The 22,442-nt window shown below is 36.1% G+C and overlaps 2 protein-coding genes and 1 pseudogene across 2 annotated transcripts; 2 read left to right on the top strand and 1 right to left on the bottom strand.

The window, feature by feature from the left end:
* The first annotated feature begins 1,653 nt into the window (after window positions 1-1,653).
* On the top strand, window positions 1,654-7,343 carry LOC110695701 (annotated as a pseudogene).
* Window positions 7,344-9,076: 1,733 nt separating this feature from the next.
* Window positions 9,077-13,654, top strand: LOC110695699 (IAA-amino acid hydrolase ILR1-like). The gene is made up of 5 exons (XM_021872929.1): window positions 9,077-9,610; window positions 11,585-11,710; window positions 11,791-12,105; window positions 12,896-13,024; window positions 13,106-13,654. The coding sequence occupies exons 1-5, from the start codon at window positions 9,110-9,112 to the stop codon at window positions 13,487-13,489; spliced, it is 1,455 nt and encodes a 484-aa protein (XP_021728621.1). The 5' UTR covers window positions 9,077-9,109; the 3' UTR covers window positions 13,490-13,654.
* A 2,367-nt stretch (window positions 13,655-16,021) lies between these two features.
* LOC110695698 lies at window positions 16,022-19,879 on the bottom strand. Its single transcript, XM_021872928.1, has 3 exons — window positions 18,769-19,879; window positions 18,095-18,202; window positions 16,022-17,664 (listed from the first exon to the last, which is right to left on the bottom strand). Exons 1-3 carry the CDS (start codon window positions 19,288-19,290, stop codon window positions 16,309-16,311), a joined length of 1,986 nt encoding a protein of 661 aa, XP_021728620.1. The 5' UTR covers window positions 19,291-19,879; the 3' UTR covers window positions 16,022-16,308.
* Between the last annotated feature and the right edge of the window lie 2,563 nt (window positions 19,880-22,442).

Genomic DNA, 22,442 nt, shown 5'->3' with positions numbered 1-22,442 from the left:
AAAAAATAAAAATAAATAAAGATTAGTACCCGTGCGTTGCACGGTGGTTTTAGTAATTTTTCTACGGAGTATATTTTTTTATCTTTTGTTGTTGATAACTTTCTAATATGATTTGGCTCGTTATTTTTTTAAAAAAATTTATTAAATAAATATTAAAAAAAAAACATGTACATAAAAATGGTTATTATTTAATATTGTATCATAATGTAATATTTACGATGTTATTAAAAATATATTAAAATGATGGTTAGATTAAATATATTAATGTTGTATAAATGTATAATTTATTAAGCTTATACGTTTAGAGTGGAAGCTAAATAAATGTGTGTTTACTATTAATTTTTTTTTAAAAAAATGTGTATTATTGATTTGTTAAAAAAATGTATAATTAGCTACCAATATCTATGTCTATTTAATATTGTTGTATTATGAATATCCAAAAGTAGTGTGGAGTATATACAGCAATATTGATGTCAAATTCAAGTTTCACACCTAATTGGTCCTAGTTTCTAGCAAAAAAAAATAAAATAAAATGATGACATCATATGTAAAATTTGGAAGGAAAATTTTTTATGAGAGTTTGACACGTAAGTACTTTAAAAAATTGATGACATCATCAATATTTTATTTTAGTAATAGTTAATAGATACTACTTATATATTTTCTCTTTTTTTAAGTAAGAGTTGAGGGAGAAGTAAAAATTCGGGTACACTATACTATTTTCATAATTTGTCGCCAGTGTTAACTTTTATACCAATGTGTCACAAGGGTGTTAATTTTTGGTCAATTGGCCAAATATAATACATTAAAACTATAATACAATAATAACATTAAAAGTATTGATCCGTATTCTGGGGTATCACAAACACTAATTATCGACTAAAAGAGTTGGTTTAGGTCATGTTAGCTTGGATAAATTAAAATTTCTCGCCAATTATTACTCTTGTCTTCAATAACAATAATAAGCTTATAGATTCGGTGGTGCCCTGGGTAAATAGTTGTTAAAACGGTCTCAATGTGTACTTTTTAAGTTTTTTAAAGCATAAAAAAAAAACCCAATAAATAGTTAAAACTAAGGGCATGTTCTGATGAGAGAAGGAAATTAAGATAAGAACTGAACTGAACTGAAATGATTGGAGCTGAACTGAACTAAACCAAACTAAACTGAACTTATTAGAGCTGAACTCAACTGAAAATAAGCCGAAGAGAACAGACCCTAAAAACTGTTAAAATGGTGTGTTAAATAATATGAATTCGTCCTAATAATTCGCTAATGTAATAGCCATGTTTTAAATCAACTACATACTACTCCGTACATTACTAGTAATGCAAATGCATCACAACTACAGATGGCAATGGATCGGATTTGGATCGGGTGGAGCTTCACCCGCATCCATCCATTATCCTAATTGCTCCATCCACATCCATCCGTCATCCGCTTCACCCATCATCCATATCCGTTCGTCCATCATCCGCGGATGAAACGGGTGGAGCGGATGATAAATGGATGAGTACTAAAATGAAAAAAAAAACTCAGATAAACTTTAATTTTTGGTTATTTATATAATAATTTTTTTAATTTATTAATAAAAAAGAAACAATAACAACATATTGTTTGAAAAATTAATTTGCAACAAAAAAAAAGACAAGTAATTTTCTTGCACATTCTATATTTTATTAGTAAAAATCTTTGATTAAAAATTTAATATATGTTAAACGGATGGGTGGATGGTTAGCGGGTGAAAAAAATATCATCCACATCCGATCCGATCCATCATCCGCTTCATCCGTCACCCGCTTCTCATCCATTTAATTCGGGTTTTCGTCCATTTATTTTAAGCAGATGGAGCGGATTAGCGGATATCCACCTAATATTGCCATCTCTAATCACAACTCACAAATACAACTACTGGCGAAGACGTTACGCTAGTGTTATTTTTGTTTCCTTAAAAACGGAATGAATGAAAATCACAAAATTACACTCACCTACATAATTGACAAGTGTCCTTTAATTTTGCACTATCAAACCATTCAAAGTAAACGGTGCTTACAAATCCTCAAATAATGGTGAAAATGTTACTGAAACTGCTTCTGACGGCTGTTCTTGTAATCTCGACCCACACCAAATGGGCGAACTCTGACTTGCAATCGCTGAGTCGGGAGCTCTTGGAAGCGGCGAGACAACCGGAATTGGTCCAATGGATGAACCGGATTCGGAGGACGATTCATCAGAACCCAGAATTGGGATTCGAAGAGTATGAAACGAGTCGAATCATTCGCTCCGAGCTTGACTCGCTGGGAATTCAGTATGCATGGCCTGTTGCCAACACTGGGGTCATCGCTTCAATCGGGTCGGGTCAAAAGCCCGTTTTTGCTCTCAGGGCTGATATGGATGCTCTTGCTTTGCAGGTTTTCTTCCTTTCTTTCTATTTTTGGCCAATTTTATGGAATTAGCAACTTCATCAGAAAATACAACATAATCAGGGGTTGTTTTTCAAGTTTGCGGTAAAGCCGCTAATAATTGTTTATCAAGGTGATAAACTTGGCTCGCACTACTTATAAAAATATTATTGGCATATTGGTATAATTTTTCTTAAGGAGTACAAAAATGCTAAAAATTTAATAAGCACGTTGTATACATAAAAGCTACGGAAATTTCATCAAATGTCCATGAGTTAATTTTTTATTCACCAAATACCTATAAAAACTTTTAAATTCACTAAATAATCCTGAGTTTAAGAAAAATGTCACCAAATGCCCTTACCGTTAGTCATTAATGATTAATATGCCACGTGGCAGCCTCAAATTAGTTGTTGTAATATTTCTTAATTAACTATTAAAAAAAACTTTAAAAAAAAAAAAAAAAAACTTTAAAAAAAAATTAAAAAAAACCCCACCCCACCACCAGCCACCACCCAGATCCCACCCTGCGCCGGTGGTCCCTTTTCGCCGGCGAGGGCAGCCCCCCCACCCTCTGACACCCCCTCCCCTACCCCCAGCCTCTTCTCCCTCCGTTTCCCCTCCCCTTAAACCCCGAAAACACCCCCCTTCCTTCGCTGTCAGCGCCCAAACCTCCTCCCCGGCGCCGGCGAACCACTTTCGCCCCACCCCCTTTCCCCCTAAACCACCACCCTAAAAATCGAAAAACCCCAAATCGAAACTCTAGATTTCGATTTGGGGTTTTTTCGATTAAAGGGTTTTTCGATTTTTTGGGTGGTGGTTTAGGGGGGGAAAGGGGTGGGGATGGCGGCGCCGGGGAGGAGGTTTGGGCGCCGGTCGCGAAGGAAGGGGGGTGTTTTCGAGGTTGGGTAGGGGGTTTAAGGGGAGGGGAAACGGAGGGAGATGGGGCTGGGGGGTAGGGGAGGGGGTGTCGGAGGGTGGGTGGGGCTGCCCTCGTCAGCGAAAAGGGACCACCGGCGCAGGGGGAGGGGTGGGATCTGCGGTCGGCCGTTTGGGGTGGGGGTGGGGGTGGGTTTGGGTATTTTTAAATTTTTTTTTTTTTAAAGTTTTTTTTAATAAGTAATCAACTAATATTACTACAACCATTTCGAGTCTGCCATGTGTTAACCGCCATTAGTCATTAAGGGCATTTGGTGACATTTTTCAAACTCAGGAGTATTTAGTGAATTTGAAAGTTTTGATGGGTATTTGGTGAATAAAAAATAACTCATGGGTATTTGGTGAAATTTCTGTAAAAGCTAATTTGATATTTTTATTGCACACTAAAAGTTTAAAAATCTTTAAATGGACAAATAATAAAATCAAATGAGCTACATAGTAAAAACAAATGTCTCTAGTGCACCTGCTTAGCGGCCTCTTGTGTGTACTCGGGTATATATGTAAGATATTTTCTTAAAATGAAGTTAAAACTTTATTTTTAAACATTATGAACATTTGGTGTCTAGGTGAGGAAACCAAAAGGAATTTGAACTTAATTCATGACAAAATAGATATTATTAAGATTTAAAATACTGGGTGTGCTATGATCCTCAAAGCCAAAAAAAAAAAAAACTTTTTTTTTTTTTTTTTTTTTTTTTTTTTTTTTTTTGTGTGCGCGCACGCAATGTGTTGCACTAAACCTTCATTTATGATACCCTTGTAAGAAACTATTTACAAAATGATTAAAAAGTCATACTTGTAGCAATTTACAAATCAGCAAAATGTCTGTTATGGAGTTTCAGATATTAACTTAGTTTATTCTACTACACCTTAGAGAGAGAGATCAGTTGCATAGTGAACTATTTAAATTGCGACAGTTATGACTTTTAGGCTATGTTTGGATAACAAAAAATGGAAGAAAAGGAAGGGAAGGGAAGGGAAAGCGAGGGAGACAAACTTCCTTGTTTGGATAATATGTTGGGGAAGGGAAGGGAAGGGGAGGGGGATGGAGGGATCCATTTTCCCTCCTCCTTTAATAAAGACCATCCCTTCAAAATTGGAGAGATTTGGAGGGAAAATGGAGCTCATCATTTCCTCCACTTTCCCTTCCTTTCCCTCCCTTCCATTTCCCTCCCTTCCATTTCCCTTCTAATTTGTTATCCAAACATAGCATTAGATAGTGCTTTCATCTAGTAGACTTCATTTTGCCAAGGTTAAAACTACCAATTCACTTGCTGCCTAGTACAGAGAACTTTCCATATTCCCTCATTGAAAATGAGCAGGCTAAGAAAGAAGCAGAAAGATTCAGGAGTCATTGGCCCGAGCAACGAAAAGAAACAAGCAAGCCTGAATTCCCCTAATTCTTGTAAGGCAATCCTTAATACAAGTAGAGCCAGACAATAAATGATGACTAGCAATAAATATAAGCTTTTACGGGATCAACCTTTTTTAAAAATAGATTAAAAAAAAAAAAAGAAATATATAATCCCAACTGTTAGCATGTAGGGGTTGCAGCCACTTTCTGTAGCACAATAGGTTGCAAAAAACTGTCATGCACCACCAATCCAAGTGCTGGAATATTGTGCATCCAGTCTTGAGGATTTTTTGGGGATAGGATTACATTTTTTTTAATGAATAAGTTCTAATTACTTAAAGACTTTTGATGTTTCTGAATTCAAAATTGGTATTTGAAATTTAACTTGGAATTTGAAGGAACTGGTTAATTGGGAGTTTAAAAAGCAAAAAAGATGGGAAGATGCATGCTTGCGGTCATGATACTCATGTGGCAATGCTACTTGGGGCAGCCAAGTTACTCCAGGGCAGGAAAGATCAGCTAAAGGTCAATTGTGAAATTTTAACTAAATTTACACAATATTTATTAGCTGATTATGCTTCCGTAGGCTGATTTTTTTCATTGCAAATACAAAAAAGGGCACAGTCAAGTTGGTTTTTCAACCCGGTGAAGAAGGTTATGCTGGTGCACACCATATGATCAAAGAGGGTGCTGTAGATGATGTCGATGCCATAATCAGCCTACATGTCCTGCCAACAATGCCCACTGGTAGTATTGGTTCCAAGGCAGGCCCAGTTCTTGCTGGTACCGGGCTGTTTACAGCAACAATTAGAGGAGAAGGTGCACATGGAGCACAGCCCCATCTGAGTAGAGACCCATCGTTGCAGCTTCATCAGCTATTGTAGCACTCCAGCATATCATTTCTAGAGAAACAGATCCTATTGAGTCAGGGGTAAGTCTCATTTTTACTTCTGTGCATGTTAACTTTCAGAATAAGCACAATGAGAGTCATTGCATGCTCATTTTCTCTGTCCTGGTCTATCAATCATTATTGCTACTCTATCCTTCTAAATATCGTTTCTAATGAGCTGAAGAAAGTGGGAAGTCCTCAATCAGACCTTTAAGATGTATAAGTCAAGCCTCAAGGTCATGGCCTCATGTTTTTTAGATCATATGGAATTTCTGCATCTACAGTAATATTAAATTACTGATTTTTCAACACTGAATAGGACTGTTTACCTGCAGAGGAGCTATATATTGATAGATTAGTAGCCCTAATTTGAGGATGTCTTGATCCAAAAAAAGCTATGACATAGTTTGATTATTACCATTACATGATAATAATTGAAACCTGCATAGTTCTTTACAGCTCACAATTAATCAATCAATCAATCAAAGCCTTAATCCATAAGTGGGTCGGCTACATGAACCAAAAATGATTATTCCATATGGTCATCCATAAAAATCTTCCTCTTCCACCCCTTACGATCAAATGCCTCATTCCAACCAAGTCATTTTTTGTCTCTCTTTCCCTCGATTAACCCCTCCATGGTCTCACTCTTCCACTTTTCGTACCAGTGCACCATCGGGTCTCCGTTTAACCGCTCATAGGGAGACATATATAATATTGTGTCCCTAAACCAAAGGCCACATTTCTATTTAGACTGTCCGAAAATAATAAGTTACAACTCTCCAATATTAACTAGATTGAATATATTTCTATAAAAGTAGGGAGGTAATAGTCATAGAGATGCATATTAAATTCTTCTAATCTAGAAATTGCTTCTTGTTTCAGAAAATACATGCTGATTTTGCCTAATTTGTCTGCTTCATGGATCATACAGGTGGTGACTGTTGGGTACTTAAAAGGAGGCCAGGCAAGAAATGTGATCCCTGAGCAGGTAGAATTCGGAGGAACATTTAGAAGCTTGACTTCTGAAGGTCTCACCTACTTAAGAGACAGGATTAAGGAGGTAACGGTTTGTGCGTCCAGTACTCCAGTATGTCCTAATATTGTCAACAAGATAGAATTAGAAATAAAATTAATATAACATAATTGCAGATTGTGGAGATGCAATCTTCAGTGCATCAGTGCCATGGTGAGGTAGACTTCTTTGAAGACATGCCTATGCCGTGTCCTGTGATGATTAACGATCAGGCCCTCCATGACCATGGGACACAGGTTGTGGAGGCGCTGATTGGCAGGTCCAAGTTGGAAGTCTTTCACTTGACCATGGGATCAGAGGACTTCAGTTTCTTTTCTTCAAAAATGCCAGCTGCTATATTTGTTCTCGGAATAAAGAATGAGACCCTGAAATCGGATAAGCCATTGCACTCCCCATACTTCTTCGTTGACGAGGAAGCTTTTCCAGTTGGGGCTGCTTTCCATGCTGCACTTGCTATTTCTTACTTAGAGAAGCTTGAAGGTTCTATCGAGAGTGTGTAAGAGCAAGCACGATGAGATCATGTAGACTGTAGTTGTGAAATGTCCTTGATGTGTGCATGTTGGCTCTCAGAGAATGTCCTTGCAAGTGTTTGATGTTGTACAGCAAATCTGATACTTGTATAGTTGTATGAATAACAAACAAATGTGAAATGTGTACTGATTAACTGCACAATTAACTCGGGTAATATAAATTAAATCTACTGCATATAGTTCAATAAAACTAAACCCAATCAAAGTATAATTGCTGTATCGCCCAGTCCTTTATCGGATCTATTCTCTTGTCGGCTCTCACTTCCTCTCAGCCGAGTTTGCTGACTGGGTTTACTGTTCTCATGTAGGATGTTATCAGACTGACTTACTTCTATTGGCGCCACTCTGTTGCTCGTTTTTTAGAGTTCCTCACCCTTAATATACTCGTGAGCTTTGCCGACACAGCCTCCAGGTTTGGGAAACTCTTCCTGAGGTAAATATCTTTTGAATCTAGTCATTCAATCCATTCATTAGTGCCATAAGGACTATTTCTTGCTGAACTTTCGAATAGTATTTTCTTCATTGTTAAATCTATTGACGTAGTCCCTTAGAGTCTTGGAGACTCATCTTTCCTTTGCACCACTGCCATCAATTCTCCTAAACGTTCACTGCATGCATAGCACTATTGCTTACATACTGGCACTGATAGATAATAGGTTTATATTATCTTGTTAATATTCTGTAAAGATATATCTTGTGTAATTAGGTTTCTCATAATTAGGTTTGTAAACAACTATATATATTGTTAAATGAGAATACTCCAACCAAGGAGAATTACACTATCTTACAGGCACTATTGTTTATATACTGGCCAGCAAACACCTGCACCAGTTTCTCAAAACTATCAATAGAACCATGTTCCAAATTTGAAAACCAGTCCGATCCGATGGTGCTTCAGAAGGGTTGTTGGGAAGGCCTTACACCAAACGACATCTGAATTGGTGTATAACATGTGCCCTTCGAATGATGCTACATATCTCTTCGGGCCGTCTTTTCCATCATATTTGCATGACGGCATTTTAATTTTTTCCATTGGTTACTCCAAAATTTCTTGGGTGAATGGTGATGCTTTAGGCTTAACAACGATTTGAGCCATACGCCTTATCATACCGACGATTGTTCCCTGCCTCGTGAACCCGAGTTTAAATAAAGGTCATAAGAGGCTATTTTTTTTTTAGTTAAAGTTTTAATATACTAGTCAGTAAGAATAATAAAGGTATGTTAAATTTTGATACTATATCCAACCTAATGTCATATGACATGTATATGATTTAGGTATATAGTAATATATTAAAGACCGCATAAGTTTTGACAAAGGTAGCTAGTTTGATATCAATTACGCACATATGGATTTTCAGGGCTACAATAATATTATTGCATCACCAATTCACCATCACTATTGTCGGATTAAGCTGTATCCCTCATGAAAAAAAGGAACTATAATAACACCACATGTATATAATATCCAGTATCTTAGGTACTGTTATGTACTTCTTCTGTTTATTTTAGTTGACATGTTTTTTTAGTCACGTTTACCGATATACAAATTAAATTATTAATATCTTTAATTATGGATAAGCAAAAATTATTTTGAAAATATACATTGTGACGAATCTAATAAGATTCCACTTAACTATATTTTTTGTTACGTATAAATCACAAAACATGACTGAAGGGAGGTGCATGAATAGTAAATAATCAAACGTGTTAACTAATAAAAAACAGAGGTAGTAGTTTGCAAACATAACAAATTAGCCCGCCTTTTTGTTAATTTTATATTAAATTCAAAGAGGCCGCCTATTTTAAAAGTTGCAGATTAGTACTTTTGTTCAAAGAGATCATTATACAAATAACAGGTCTCTTATACTCCACATCGACCACATGTATTTTTATACAACTTTTTAATAAAGTTATTTTGGATGCGCCACTTAGTGAGAGTGTAAGACCATCACCATCCCATAATGCAACTAGCCAACTACTGCCGAAGACGTAACGCTATTTTATTTCCTTATAAACGGAATGAACGAAAATCACAAAAATACACCCACCTATTTAACTGTCCTTTTGCACTATCAAGTATCAAACGATTCAAAAAGCTGCTTACAAATCCTCAAATTGTGGTGAAAATGTTACTGAAACTGCTACTGACGGCTGTTCTTGTAATCTCAACCCACACCAAATGGGCGAACTCGGACATGGAATCGCTGAGTCGGGAGCTCTTGGAAGCGGCGAGACAACCGGAATTGTTCGAATGGATGAACCGGATTCGGAGGACGATTCATCAGAACCCAGAATTGGGGTTCGAAGAGTACGAGACGAGTCGACTCATTCGGTCCGAGCTTGACTCGCTGGGAATTCAGTATGCATGGCCTATAGCCAAGACTGGTATCATCGCTTCTATCGGGTCGGGTCAGAAACCCGTTTTTGCTCTCAGGGCTGACATGGATGCTCTTGCTATGCAGGTTTTTTTTTTTTTTTTTTTTTTTCAATTTGAGGCGTTTGGTTTGCAAAATGATACGATTTTGGAATCAATTCATTCTAAACCCATATGTAATATCTATATTCCGCAAACCAAACTCCAGCTAGTAACTGACAAATTAGGGAGAAGAGAATAGAATAGCTTTTGTATTGCTTGATTATTATTAATCAATAGGTTGAGTATTTATACAAAACCTAAGCTCATAAGATAGGAAATAATCTTCCTAAAAGATATATGTCTAATCATAAACCCTAAAGATATATTTTCAAAATAATATCTTAACATAAATATCCTAATTAAATATATTATTCTCTTAAATGATATCTACGTGAAATATATCACACATATATTTTCCGATATCTCTAACAATAACTTATCATGTCGTTAAAGTTTGTTATATATACCCTGATATACCATATACCTATAAATATTTCGTTTTTATTTTGATGATTGTTTTTTATTTAATAGCAAATCAAAAGAAAAAAGTACACCGAAGAGTATATAAGATGTCCTTGATAACACACAATCACATGTTTTTCAAGAAACCCGGACTCCCACGCCACTAATTAACATATAATTGCCACAATCCCTTTGTCTATATTCTAGTACAAAAATCTGCTATCCTCCTTTAGCTTTAGCTTAGCAGCCTTCGCCCCTAAATAATACTACTCGTACAGTCGTACTGTAGAAAACCTTATACGCGCCTGAATGGCTGGGTGTGTACATAGAAGCTAATTTGATATTTTTATTGCTCAACATAAAATCTTAAATGGAAAATTTAATTAAAATTTAATGAGCATAACAAATTGCATTCAGTGCTCTGTCTCTATATGTACTTGAGTGCAAACATAGTCCAACTTTTATTTTTACAAAGTTTGACATGATATGATGTTTCAGATATCTTACTACTTCAGTTTATTCTACTCCACCTTGTTAGAATTTTCGTCTATTACACCTAGGAAATCAGTTTCACTGTGAAATATTTTCCATAAGTCTTCTAGCAATTTAATTGTGTTTTTGTTTTGCTGCTATTGTTTACGACAGTTCCTTGTGATGATTATGCTTGTGTGCAGTGCTAGACGCTTTCGTTTCTCTTTTCTCGGACAAATAAGGTTTCATTTTGCCAATTCTGATTATGTACAAAGTATAACAGAAGAATACTTTTCTTACATTCATAAAAATGACTTTCCCTTGGAAGTTTTAGGCACAAACTGGTACCCAGCTTAGACTACGGGCCTATTCATCTCCAATCAGTTCAGTTTCATTCCTAATTTTCTTCTCTCATAAAAAATCATTTCAGCTCCAGTTAGTTCAATTCAGCTCAGTTTAGTAAATCAGAATAGACCCTACATCAAAGTACACCGGTAGTTGGTAGTATAGTGATAGTTACAAGTTACAACTACTAAAGAGACTTTTTATAAATTTGCTGATTCCTGGGGTGAAACTAACTGAATACTGTATATAACATCCCAAAAATTAGCCGATTGAGGCTTGGGCTTAGTTTAAAGTATTGCCTTAGCTTTTGGATAGTGCTTTCATCTGATAGGGGGATACAGCAGTTGTTTATTTCTATTTCATGGGCTAATGAGGCAATGACTTCTTAATCTTTCTGCACCTTTCCTAGCCTGCTCATTCTCATGAGAATATGGCGATTGAAATGTTCTTGTGTATAGATGGGCAATCCTTAACACATGCAGAGCCAGACACATATAAAAGCTATACGGAATCAAACTATTTTTTTATATCTAATCCCGACTGCAAGCATGTAGGGGCTGCAGCCACTTTCAGTAGCACAATAGCTTGCAAAAGAACTTTCATGCACCACCAATCCAAGTGCTGGAATTTTGTGCATCCCGTTTTGAGGTTTTTGGGGGTTGTAGTTCTAACTACTTAATAACTCTTTGTTTGTGATTTCTGAATTTGAAATTGACATTTGTATTTAACTTGGAATTTGAAGGAACTGGTTGATTGGGAGTTTAAAAGCAAAAATGATGGGAAGATGCACGCTTGTGGTCATGATACTCATGTGGCAATGCTACTCGGGGCAGCCAAGCTACTCCAAGGCAGGAAAGCTCAGCTAAAGGTCAGTTGTAAATTTTAGCTAAATTTTCACAATAGTAGCTGATTAGCTTCCACAGGCTGATTTTTTTCGTTACAAAAAAGGGCACAGTCAAGTTAGTTTTCCAACCCGGTGAAGAAGGTCATGCGGGTGCATACCATATGATCAAAGAAGGTGCTCTAGATGATGTTGATGCCATCATCAGCCTACATGTCCTGCCAACAATGCCCACAGGTAGTATTGGTTCCAAGGCAGGCCCAGTTCTTGCTGGTATTGGGCTGTTTAAGGCAACGATTACAGGAAAAGGTGGACATGGAGCACATCCCCATCTCAGTAAATACCCCATCGTTGCAGCTTCATCAACTATTATTGCCCTCCAGCATATCATTTCTAGAGAAACAAATCCTGTCGAGTCAGGGGTAAGTCTCATTTTTACTTCTGTGCATATTAACTTTCAGAATAAGCACAATGGGAGTCATTGCATGCTCATTTCCTCTGTCCTAATTTGTCAAATCATCATTGTTACTCTATCCTTCTAGAAATATTTTTTACTGAGCTGAAGAAAGGGTGAAATTTTTGGACCATGGAGGGGTTAAACGAGGGAGAGGGAGACTGAAAATGTCTTGGTTGGTTGGAAGGAGTTAGGAAGGATATGAAGTTTTGGGATTTTCATGAGGATGAGGTATTGTATCGTAAGGGATGGAGGATGAGGATCTTTGTCGATGATTACACGAAATAATCAAATTTGGTTCATGTAGCCGACCCCACTTATGGGATTAAGGCTTTGATTGATTGATTGAAGAAAGAGTGAAGTCCTTGATTAGACCTTCAAAATGCATAACTCAGGGTTTGATTGTCTTGATAGATTAGTAGCCCTAATTTGAGGATGTCTTGATCCAGAAAACAGCTCTTTATGAAATAGTTTGATGATTACCATTACCTGACAATTAATTGCAACCTCAGGGAGACATATATAATACTGTGTCTTTAAACCAAAGGCCACATTTCTATTTTGATTGTCTGAAAATAATAATTAAAACTTTCCAATATTAACTAGAGGATAAATTTCAACAAAAGTTGGGAGGTAATAGTCATAGAGATTAGAGATGCATATTAAATTCCTTTAATCTGAACATTGTGGCATTTGCTTCTTGTTTCAGAAGATACGTGCTGATTTTGCCTAATTTGTTTGTTTCATGGATCATACAGGTGGTGACTGTTGGTTACTTTAAAGGAGGCCAAGCAGGAAATGTGATCCCTGAGAAGGTAGAATTTGGAGGAACATTTAGAAGCTTGACCTCTCAAGGTCTCACCTACTTGAGAGACAGGATCAAGGAGGTAACACTCGGTGCATCCAGTATTTCCTAATATTGACAACAAGATAGAATTAGAAATAAAATCAATAATACATAATTGCAGATTGTGGAGATGCAATCTTCTGTACATCAGTGCCATGGTGAGGTAGACTTCTTGGAAGACACTCCTATGCCTTGGCCTGTGATGGTTAACGATCAAGCACTCCATGACCACGGGACACAGGTTGTGGAGGCGCTGATTGGCAGGTCCAAGTTGGAAGTCTTTCACTTGACCATGGGATCAGAGGATTTCAGCTTCTTTTCCTCAAAAATGCCAGCTGCTATATTTGTTCTCGGAATAAAGAATGAGACCCTGAAATCGGATAAGCCAGTGCACTCGCCATACTTCTTTGTTGATGAGGAAGCTTTTCCTGTTGGGGCTGCTTTCCATGCTGCATTCGCGATTTCTTACTTGGAGAAGCATGGTGGTTCTAGTGAGTGTGTCTAAGAGTAAGCACAATGAGAGCCTGTAGACTGTGTAGTTGAGAAATGTCCTTGATCTGTGTTGTACAGCAAATTAAATCTGATTTTTGTATGATTAATGAACAAATGAGCGTGTAATGATTAATTTGCGGCACAATTAAATCCAATAATATAAAATTAATCTACTGCATATGTCCAACTTCATACTGACAGTTCAATAACACTAAACCAAACTACAAAAATTTACCAAAAAAATAACAAGATTTTAATGTTTATTGGTGTGTATTACTCTTTCAATGTTATGTTCATTGGTGATTTGGTGTGTACTGCACTTTCCTACTTATTTCCTAAAGTTTTCAAATAAAATTAGCTTAATTTCGTGAAAATTTGTTTTGAAATAAAAATTAATGCGAAAACTAAGCTACTTAATCTAAATTCATAACTATAAAAGCTTTATGCATATAAGTTAAAAGTAATTTCAATTAAATGAAAGTCCAAAGAAAATAAGTTTGAATGAGTAAAAAGCACATGAAGAGGATATACTCTTATGACATTCCTAATGTGAATTAGTGATTCTAATTAAAAGAGAGAGTATACAGATTTTTTCTCCCTTAAGATTTCTTACTTGTATATAACTTAATTAAGGTTGCATTCTTAAAAAAAAAAGTTACATTCTATTCAATTGATTTTTTTTTCTGAACTTGTTAGACATTATTAGAACTTGGGGTTAGATATTATTAGAACATACATAGTATTTTAATTGTTAAAATAAACTTTGGTAACCTTTATCAGCTAACTCATTAAACGGCATTTGGGCAGCTTAGTAGATCGAGCATATAATTATCGAAGAGTTAACTCAATACAAGGCTTTTGGGCAGTACTTTAGCATATCGAGCATATAATCGAAGACACTTGTTCTCTCCTTTTTCGCTTTGGCAATTAGAGTATGTCTACCGAAAGACAAATCGCGCAACAAATTAAATAGCTAATGTGGGCTATTTAGTATCTAATAATATGGATATTGATGTTTGTATAACTAATGTCTATTCTTTCTTCTGATGCATTAGGAATTACCCTCAGGAAGAGAACTTCTTAATGTTTATTTTTCTTACCTTTAATAAAATAAAATAAAAATTAAAATAAAAACATTAATTAAATAGCCATTTTAATAATTTAGTGTTTATTGCAAATGAGATTAGCCAAAATTGAACCAATTGGACTTGGGTTTTAGTACGACCCACTAATCCACCCACTATATCAATTGTGCCATGACCCAACTTAGCTCAATAGACAATAATAAGGTTTTAAAAAAAATTAAAAATCGGAGAAAATAGAAAAAAAGAAGGGCAAATGTTGTGGGCGTATCCTCTTACACGGCGGCAGATGGCGGCGACAGCGGCGGGAGTTGGCATCGGAGTTACTATGATTGCAGTCGGAGCTTATCTCTCCTTCGCCAACATCGCCCCTCAACAAGCCCGCACTCAAGCTCGTAGCGAATTCGTCAGACAACGTCTTCGCAAATTCTTAGACGATTGATTATTAATTCTACACCATCTATCTTTTTATTCTATGCTTTTTTATTTTATTTAATCAAGGCAGTGTTATTGTATGATTAATCACTTTATGTTTTTCAATTTATCTAGCTGAGTTGTGTAATAACTTAATGGTGAGTTTCTTTCTGAATTTGGTAATGTTATGAGAAAATTATATTTATTTAGGCATTGTTGCTGATGATTTTGAGATTAACTTGAGTTCGGCTTGAATTAGGACCTGTTTTCTTCGGCTTATTTTCAGTTCAGCTTCAATCAGTTCAGTTTAGTAAATCAAAACATGCCCTTAGATCATGGATATATATTTGTACGATGCTCAATAGCAAAACGTTTGTAAGAAATATGAACCTGGGATTCCTCATGTTAGCAAGTCGCCTCAAGTGGCAAATTTCAATTGAACACAACAGTAAGCCGGAATAGTAATCAAGCCCTTTAAACTTTCAGCTCAAAACTCATCATTTCAATCAGGAACTCTTAATCATTTTAGTCTCACTTTTAGGGAGAAAAATAATTCATCAAAACTTTATTTATAGAGAGATTATAGAGTAACAACTCCCACATGGCAAAATTCTTGAATGTCTAACTACTGCTGCTATCATGGCATTCGGCTTCACTTTAGATGAGTGCCTTCGTTGATTGGCTGGGAAGAACCAGATGTATCGTAGCCTCATAGGGGCGTTGCCCCTACGTATTAACCAAGAAGTCACTTTTATCTTCCACAACCAACAAACAGAAATTTCAATTGCATTATTGCAGTTAAGGCATACTTAGAAGTGCACTAGTATGACAGGCTTCTGGTGTAGAAACCTGATTACATAAACGCTCATTGTTATAAGTTGTCTGTAACAGTTGAGCATTATATTTTCTAACAAAATGGAATCTATCAGGCAAACTCTCTAAAGATGGTTACAAATATAGGATTTTAAACAAGCAGCAAGAAAGAAGACAACATCGATTGCTGCCATCTTAGATAATTTAACGCATAAAATGCTGAACACATACCAATCTGAACAGGGAAGGCCATCCTCTTTTATAATGTACATGGGTAAATCTGACAATTTTGGCAAATTTCAAACGCCCCCCTACACTAATCATGTCTTCCTCCGAAAACAGAGGAGATGTTCCAAGAAAAAATACTAAACATGCTTCCTACTTTACAAAAACCCACATTGTCACAAAGGGCTAAGATAAAAATGGTGAAAGTGTGGTAGCATTGGCAACCACGACAAATATATTAATTAAGGTTTACCACCACAGGCAACAAGACAGTTGCCCTAAAATTCAAATCTAAGAATTATCTTCTTGATCTCCTTGAGTTGTGCCCTTCAACTCTGCCTTCTTCAAGCCTTCCCCTAGTTCCACTTCCTTCCATCGTCATTGGTCTCTGCATTGCGACATTGCATGGCTCCCGAGAAGGCCATGGTGGACCTCGTAGGCTGGATGGACTTGCACATTCTCTTTCCAACCCCAGCCTAGAATTAGGCAAACCATGGTCCCGTAAACCTCTTCCTGATTTATGCTTCTGTATCTCATCACCACAACTTTTTCTAGGAGTTTGCTTATCAATTTCATGACTTGAGCCATTACCCCACTCAACAATGTTAGATACACTTCGAAGTAAAGAAGTGCTTCTTCTAGCTACTTGATTAAATATTGATTTCCTTCCTTTGAGTTGCTCATCAACTGAGTGTCTTTTGGAAGTTTTAGGTATCATGGGTGAACTAGTCAACTTGTAGTTATTCTTGTAAGGATCGGCTACATTCAAATCTATGGAATGAAGATCACTTTCACCAGAGTTTTCACCATCGTCATCAGTTGTATTTTCGACTTCCCCCTCATCACTCTCCTTGGCTTCACTTCGACAAAAGGCCAAATCTACATCTCTTCTCTGATACACAGACCCACATCCATTTTCTTTACTATTGGTTCTAAGGAATGATTCAAGCTCAATTCTCAGCTTATCAACCGCTGCATTTTTTTCCTCATACTGAAGTTTAGCATCTGAGAGTTTCATTTGAGCTCTCTCCTCACGCAATGCCTCTGCTATTTGAAGCATTTCTCTTTCCTTTTGAATTTCTTCTTGCATTCTCAATGTTTCTCTTTTAATCTCTGCTACTTGAGCTTTATCTTTGCCGATATTCCCAGCTAGCTCATCACAGACCTGCTCAATAATTCCTCTAGCTCTCTTCTCACTCTGAAGTTCCTTCACTGCCTTCAGCAATGACAACTTAGTCTCAGAAAGCTCTTTACCAAGCTTTTTATTCAGGCTCTCAAGTCGCCTCCTAAGTTTCCGTTCCACCTCAAGCTCTCCTGCTATGGATTCAACTGCAGCCTCAACTGTTTCCTGTTCTTTGTTCTTCCATGCTTCTTTTTCTTCAGCAAAGCGCTTCAGAAGGTAATTGATCTCTTTGCTATCAGACCGATCTTCCTGTATCATCTGATTGACCTGCAAGCGCGCCCTCTCAAGCTCAGCATGTAAGGCAGAGATAAGGGACATACTCGATGAAGGTTGATCTTCATGACCTCTCATGCGACTTGTGATTTTCAGCAGCTCCTTCGAAGTGGTCAAAGCATTACTTACATCCTTCAAACGGGGTCTTCCCCCCGCTGTTGATCCAGAAGGGGTCTGGCATCGAGATCTAGTCTCTATCTACATAGTAAGAGGGGTAGACAAAAAAAGAAGACGAACTTCAGAAAACCTTCCACCTTTTATGACAAACCCTGCTTTGAAATATAAATAATAATTTATCGTGCTCCAATGTGGTGCATCACCATATATCGATACATGACATTTCAGTCTTATAAATGCAATATTTCACTGTCCGACAATCTTGGACTGGATATTTTTACACTAATATTGAGCAGCAATGAACTGCATCATGTACAATAAAACATTTAATCCTGATATCCACAGACTTCCACATGCTGTCAGTTATACATTCAGATAGCTTATCCAATACACATAACAGGCAGACAAGTTATGATTACAGGCAGACAATGTGTTATCTCAAACAGGCATCAGAGATGTGAATTCAAATGAACATCCACATTTGTGAAAATGAAAGGAAACCACATTATACCTCCATAAAGCTGGCGTTACTAACGGAATCAAAATGCTCAATCTTTAGCCTCCTAGTGATAGACGACTCTCTTCTCCGGTGATTACCACTTCCAGGCCGCTCCGTTCTCTATAAGACCAATACAAATGTGTCAGACACAAGCATCACTAAAACTTCTAAAATATCAACTCAAAATGGACTACATTATAGGAACAGCTTCAGGGAAACAATTTACATATATACATAGATTGACAAGAAACATGACTTCTGCCTGAAGAAGCAAACATTTTTATCAAAAACAAATAGCAAAAAACAATTTTAGCAAGCAGACAACATACTACCTAAGAACTCAACAATCAATTTCCTTCTGATTATAAACAAAACCAAACTCCTGAACTCGAACTGAGCTTTGACCAAGCCAAACTCACATTAACAGCCAATCTGACTCAGTATCATTCATAAACAACAGGAAAATTTTGGATAATATTCAATCTATCAATTCAAGAAAAACCCAAACCAAGCTATTCATTGACATAATGCATAACACACAAACTTTGAATATGAATTTCCAAATCAATCTATAACCAATACAAATTTAACCCAAATTCATGTACAATGCATAACAAAGAAAACCAAATCACCAAATTATATATACAAAATAAGAAGAAAAAAAAAAAAAAAAAAAAAGAACCCACCTCAGAAACAGGACTACGAGAAGGATCAGACAAGTGAGGAGGAAGAGAACCTGAATTATTCCAAGACCTCCTCAATTTATCCCTCCTTCCAACTCTCTTTTCTTTACAACTTCCATCCTCCCTCAAACTTGGAGATGGTACCTCATTCATCTCCCACAATGTGGCTGCCAATTTCCGTGCCGATACCGGCGGATGCCCATGACCTTGCCCATGCCCCTGCCCTGACCTTGACCTGCCGGAGAGGCTCGGCGGATACCGCGGCGATGCGGCGGCTACTCTTAAAACAACTGATGGTGACCTTGACCCCACCATTCTCCAACTTGGTACTGGCGTGGTGGATCCCCCTCCGCCACCTCCGCCGCCTCCGCCGCCGCTTCTACCGCCGCCACTACCGCCACTTCCTTTTTTTCTTACCAAAATTGCCCTTTTGAATTTGTAATTCTGGATCACGGATGATGTTGAGGAAGATGGTGAACAACCCCTTTTCCTGATCTTAGTAACATCCCCCATTAACCCATCCATTTTAATGCAACTTACCCAGGAAAATTATGAGCTTAAATTGGTTAATTTAAGCCATTTTTGAACTTAAATTGGAGTAAAGTTTAGTAATTTTACTGGTTTTTGGGAGATTTGGGAAGTGGGTTTTTTGGGAACGTGTTTAGTTAAAAAAGACAGGAATTTTTGGATCAAAATCTGATCTTTTTAATTGGGGGAGGTTGAGGAAATGATGAGAAAAAGATAATGGGTATCACAAAATGAAGATAATAAGGGGGAAAACGTGATTAGAGCTGGCGATTAAGAGGGCGTAATGAAGAAGGAAAGAGAAAAAGAAAGAAAAGAGAGCATATGATGGTGGTGGGAGGTTGAGTGTATAATGTCATGTGAGAAAGATGACATGTAAATTTGTGTATGGCTAGAATGAAAAGTCAAAATTCTCTTTTTTGGACTTAAAGACTTTAACTTTTTTTTCTTTATTTTTGAATTATTTTGGCACATTCCTTGTGTAGCTTGAGAATGAATAGGGCTATGCTAAATTGTGTTTGTTTTTGGTAGTATTGTATTAGTAGAGGTGGTAGTTTGTTTGTTACAACCCCATCCATTGGACTTGTTGTGGACTACCTCAAGACCCACCTAAAAGACAAGCCACCAAGGGTCCCAACTCCCAAGCCCCCCTTTTGGATTTGACCTTAGGTTCAATCATCTTCTATGAACGATTGTTATGAGTTGTAGGTCGGTCATGCTATAGTTAATGTACTGGTATTGTCTAATTACTTTCCGAACTAGGCATTTTTCAGTGTTTTACATTATATATGATTTTAAAGAAACTAGGTCGGAATTTTGAAAAAAATGTGGTGTTTAGTGAAATTTTCTAGGATAATTACTACTAGTTGAGGTTATGTTTTGGAAAAGCCAGAGGAAAAAAAAAAAAAAAGAACTTTGGAAGGGTGTTTTTTTATATAGTTGTTTTAATTAAACTATTTCAACACCTAATTTTATCTTATACTAATGTTTAGACAAATAACATTTACTAGTTAATAAGCTTTTATAACCAATTGCGATCCGGATAGTACATAGATTCATTTTTAATTAGTCAAATGATTTGGGTCAGAAGCGAAATCACATTGAAGATAGGATAATTGTAAGATCGGCCAAGATTGTACATAATTGTGTTTGATCCTATAAAATCATGTATGATCTTACAATTGCGATCTTGATTTTACAGTTGGATCATTGTTACTCCCTCCGTGTTTTTTTAAATGATACACTTCCATTTCTGGCCGTGTATTTTAAGTGTTACACTTCCTTTTTTGGCAAAAAATACGTTAAAATATTATATCTCTCTCCTCTCATGGTCCCCACCCAAACCCACTACTACTTTTTTTATTATATCTTTCCTCTCACATTCATTACTTTTCAATAAACTATTAACCCCACTATCTTTCTTTAATAATTTTTTAATACTCTATTACCCCACTTACCTCTTATTTTATTTAAATCAATTAAATTGCCTAAAACTATATACCGGTCAAAGTGTATCACTTAAAAAAAACACGGAGGGAGTAGAATATTTAGGATCGTATAAATTATTCAAGATTAGATGAGATCGTACGGAATAATGTAGGATCAAATAGGATTGTACAATCAAACTTACTACTCATTAATAAAATGAGCCTGAAAACAACTAATCTTTCCCTAAGCCTAATAAATGACAACTCAACTACATTATTAATTACACATGAAGTTTTGCATTTTTATTGCGTAGATGTGTATCATTTTTATTACTCGTTTCTCAATATTGTAGGATCTTAGGATCCAATTTACCAATTCGATCCTTCTCCTGACCACCAATCGAACGTGATATCGATATCTCGATCATAATAACCTTGATTATTAGACCAGCACGACCTAGCTTAGGTAGAACATATTCAAATAAGACCGCATACAACTACTTAAATTATATTTGTAATCTTGTCATATTTATTGTGAGGAAAATTATATCCTTAAAATGTTTGTTTATATATGCCACTATTGAAATTATGTTAGTTGTATTTAAGGGCATGTTCACATTTACTTAATTTTAGTTCAGTTCAGTTCACTTCAGCTCCAATCAGTTCAATTTAGTTCAGCTCCTAATCTTCCTCTCTCATAAAATATTCATTTCGGCTAGTTCAGTTTAGTCCAGTTCAGCTCTAATCAATTCAGTTCAGTTTAGCTCCAATCAGTCCAGTTCAGCTCAGTTCAATAAATGTGAACATGCCCTAAGTATTTTTTTTTTTTTTTTTTTTTTTTTTTTTTGATTAAACGATTTAACTTTTATGGATATTGTTTGGACAATACAACTTTACCTTATACAGTGTTTATATACTTTTATTTGCCCACATTAATGTAAATTGCCTTTTTTTTTATACTGTTAAGAACAATTTGTAGACATTAAAAAAAAAAAGTGTAGACATGTATACCTCTAAAAATGTTTAAATGATTTAACTTCTACGGATATTATTTAGACAATTTTACCTTCTACGGTGTTTATTTACTTTTATTTTCCCACATTAATGTAAAATGTTTTTTTTTTATTATTAAACTGTTAAAAACAATGTGCAGACATTTTGTTGACCCTTATGAGGTTTTGATGATGATGGTAATGATTGAGCAAACTTCAATCTAATAAGAATTTTCTAGTGTTGTGATGTTTGTAGGATAAGTAAACTCTGGGAATTGAAGTAAGATTTGAAACAAAGGAACCTTAGAAGATCCAGGATGACAAAAGAAGTCAGAACAAGAGTTCAGTTCTCAAAACATTCCTGGATGGAACTTTAAGGTGTTCCTTGATAGAAACATATATATCAACGGGTTATAACGACCTGATTCCGGTGTAATGCTGGAACACAACCTCAACAATCAAGGACTAGTGCAGAGTTTGATATATCAACTGAAAAAGATGAACTTCATAACTTAGGTTGTATTAAAGATAAGTTTGTTTTCTAGGTTGATGTAAATATATAATTGGAAGATATGCATGAGATTTATTAGAAATCGGATAAAGCTTGGCAAGCTAATTTATTCGTAAAAGATATTCTTAAGTTTATGAAAAAGTTTTTTTTTTTTTTTTATTTTATTTTCTAAAATCTGATTTACTTGATTTATCTTTTTCATATAAAATTATATCTTTTGAT

Source organism: Chenopodium quinoa, unplaced genomic scaffold (genome assembly GCF_001683475.1).
Source record: "Chenopodium quinoa cultivar QQ74 unplaced genomic scaffold, ASM168347v1, whole genome shotgun sequence".
NCBI lineage: Eukaryota > Viridiplantae > Streptophyta > Magnoliopsida > Caryophyllales > Amaranthaceae > Chenopodium > Chenopodium quinoa.
This window is presented reverse-complemented; position numbering and strand designations above follow the sequence as displayed.

Coding starts and splice junctions, on each gene's coding strand:
- LOC110695698 (XM_021872928.1), bottom strand. CDS start 19,290: ATGGATGGGTTAATGGGGGATGTTACTAAGATCAGGAAAAGGGGTTGT. Junction 18,203..18,768: donor CTCGTAGTCCTGTTTCTGAG/GTGGGTTCTTTT, acceptor TTGGTCTTATAG/AGAACGGAGCGGCCTGGAAG. Junction 17,665..18,094: donor GTAACGCCAGCTTTATGGAG/GTATAATGTGGT, acceptor CTTACTATGTAG/ATAGAGACTAGATCTCGATG.
- LOC110695699 (XM_021872929.1), top strand. CDS start 9,110: ATGCAACTAGCCAACTACTGCCGAAGACGTAACGCTATTTTATTTCCT. Junction 9,611..11,584: donor TGGATGCTCTTGCTATGCAG/GTTTTTTTTTTT, acceptor TGGAATTTGAAG/GAACTGGTTGATTGGGAGTT. Junction 13,025..13,105: donor TGAGAGACAGGATCAAGGAG/GTAACACTCGGT, acceptor ACATAATTGCAG/ATTGTGGAGATGCAATCTTC.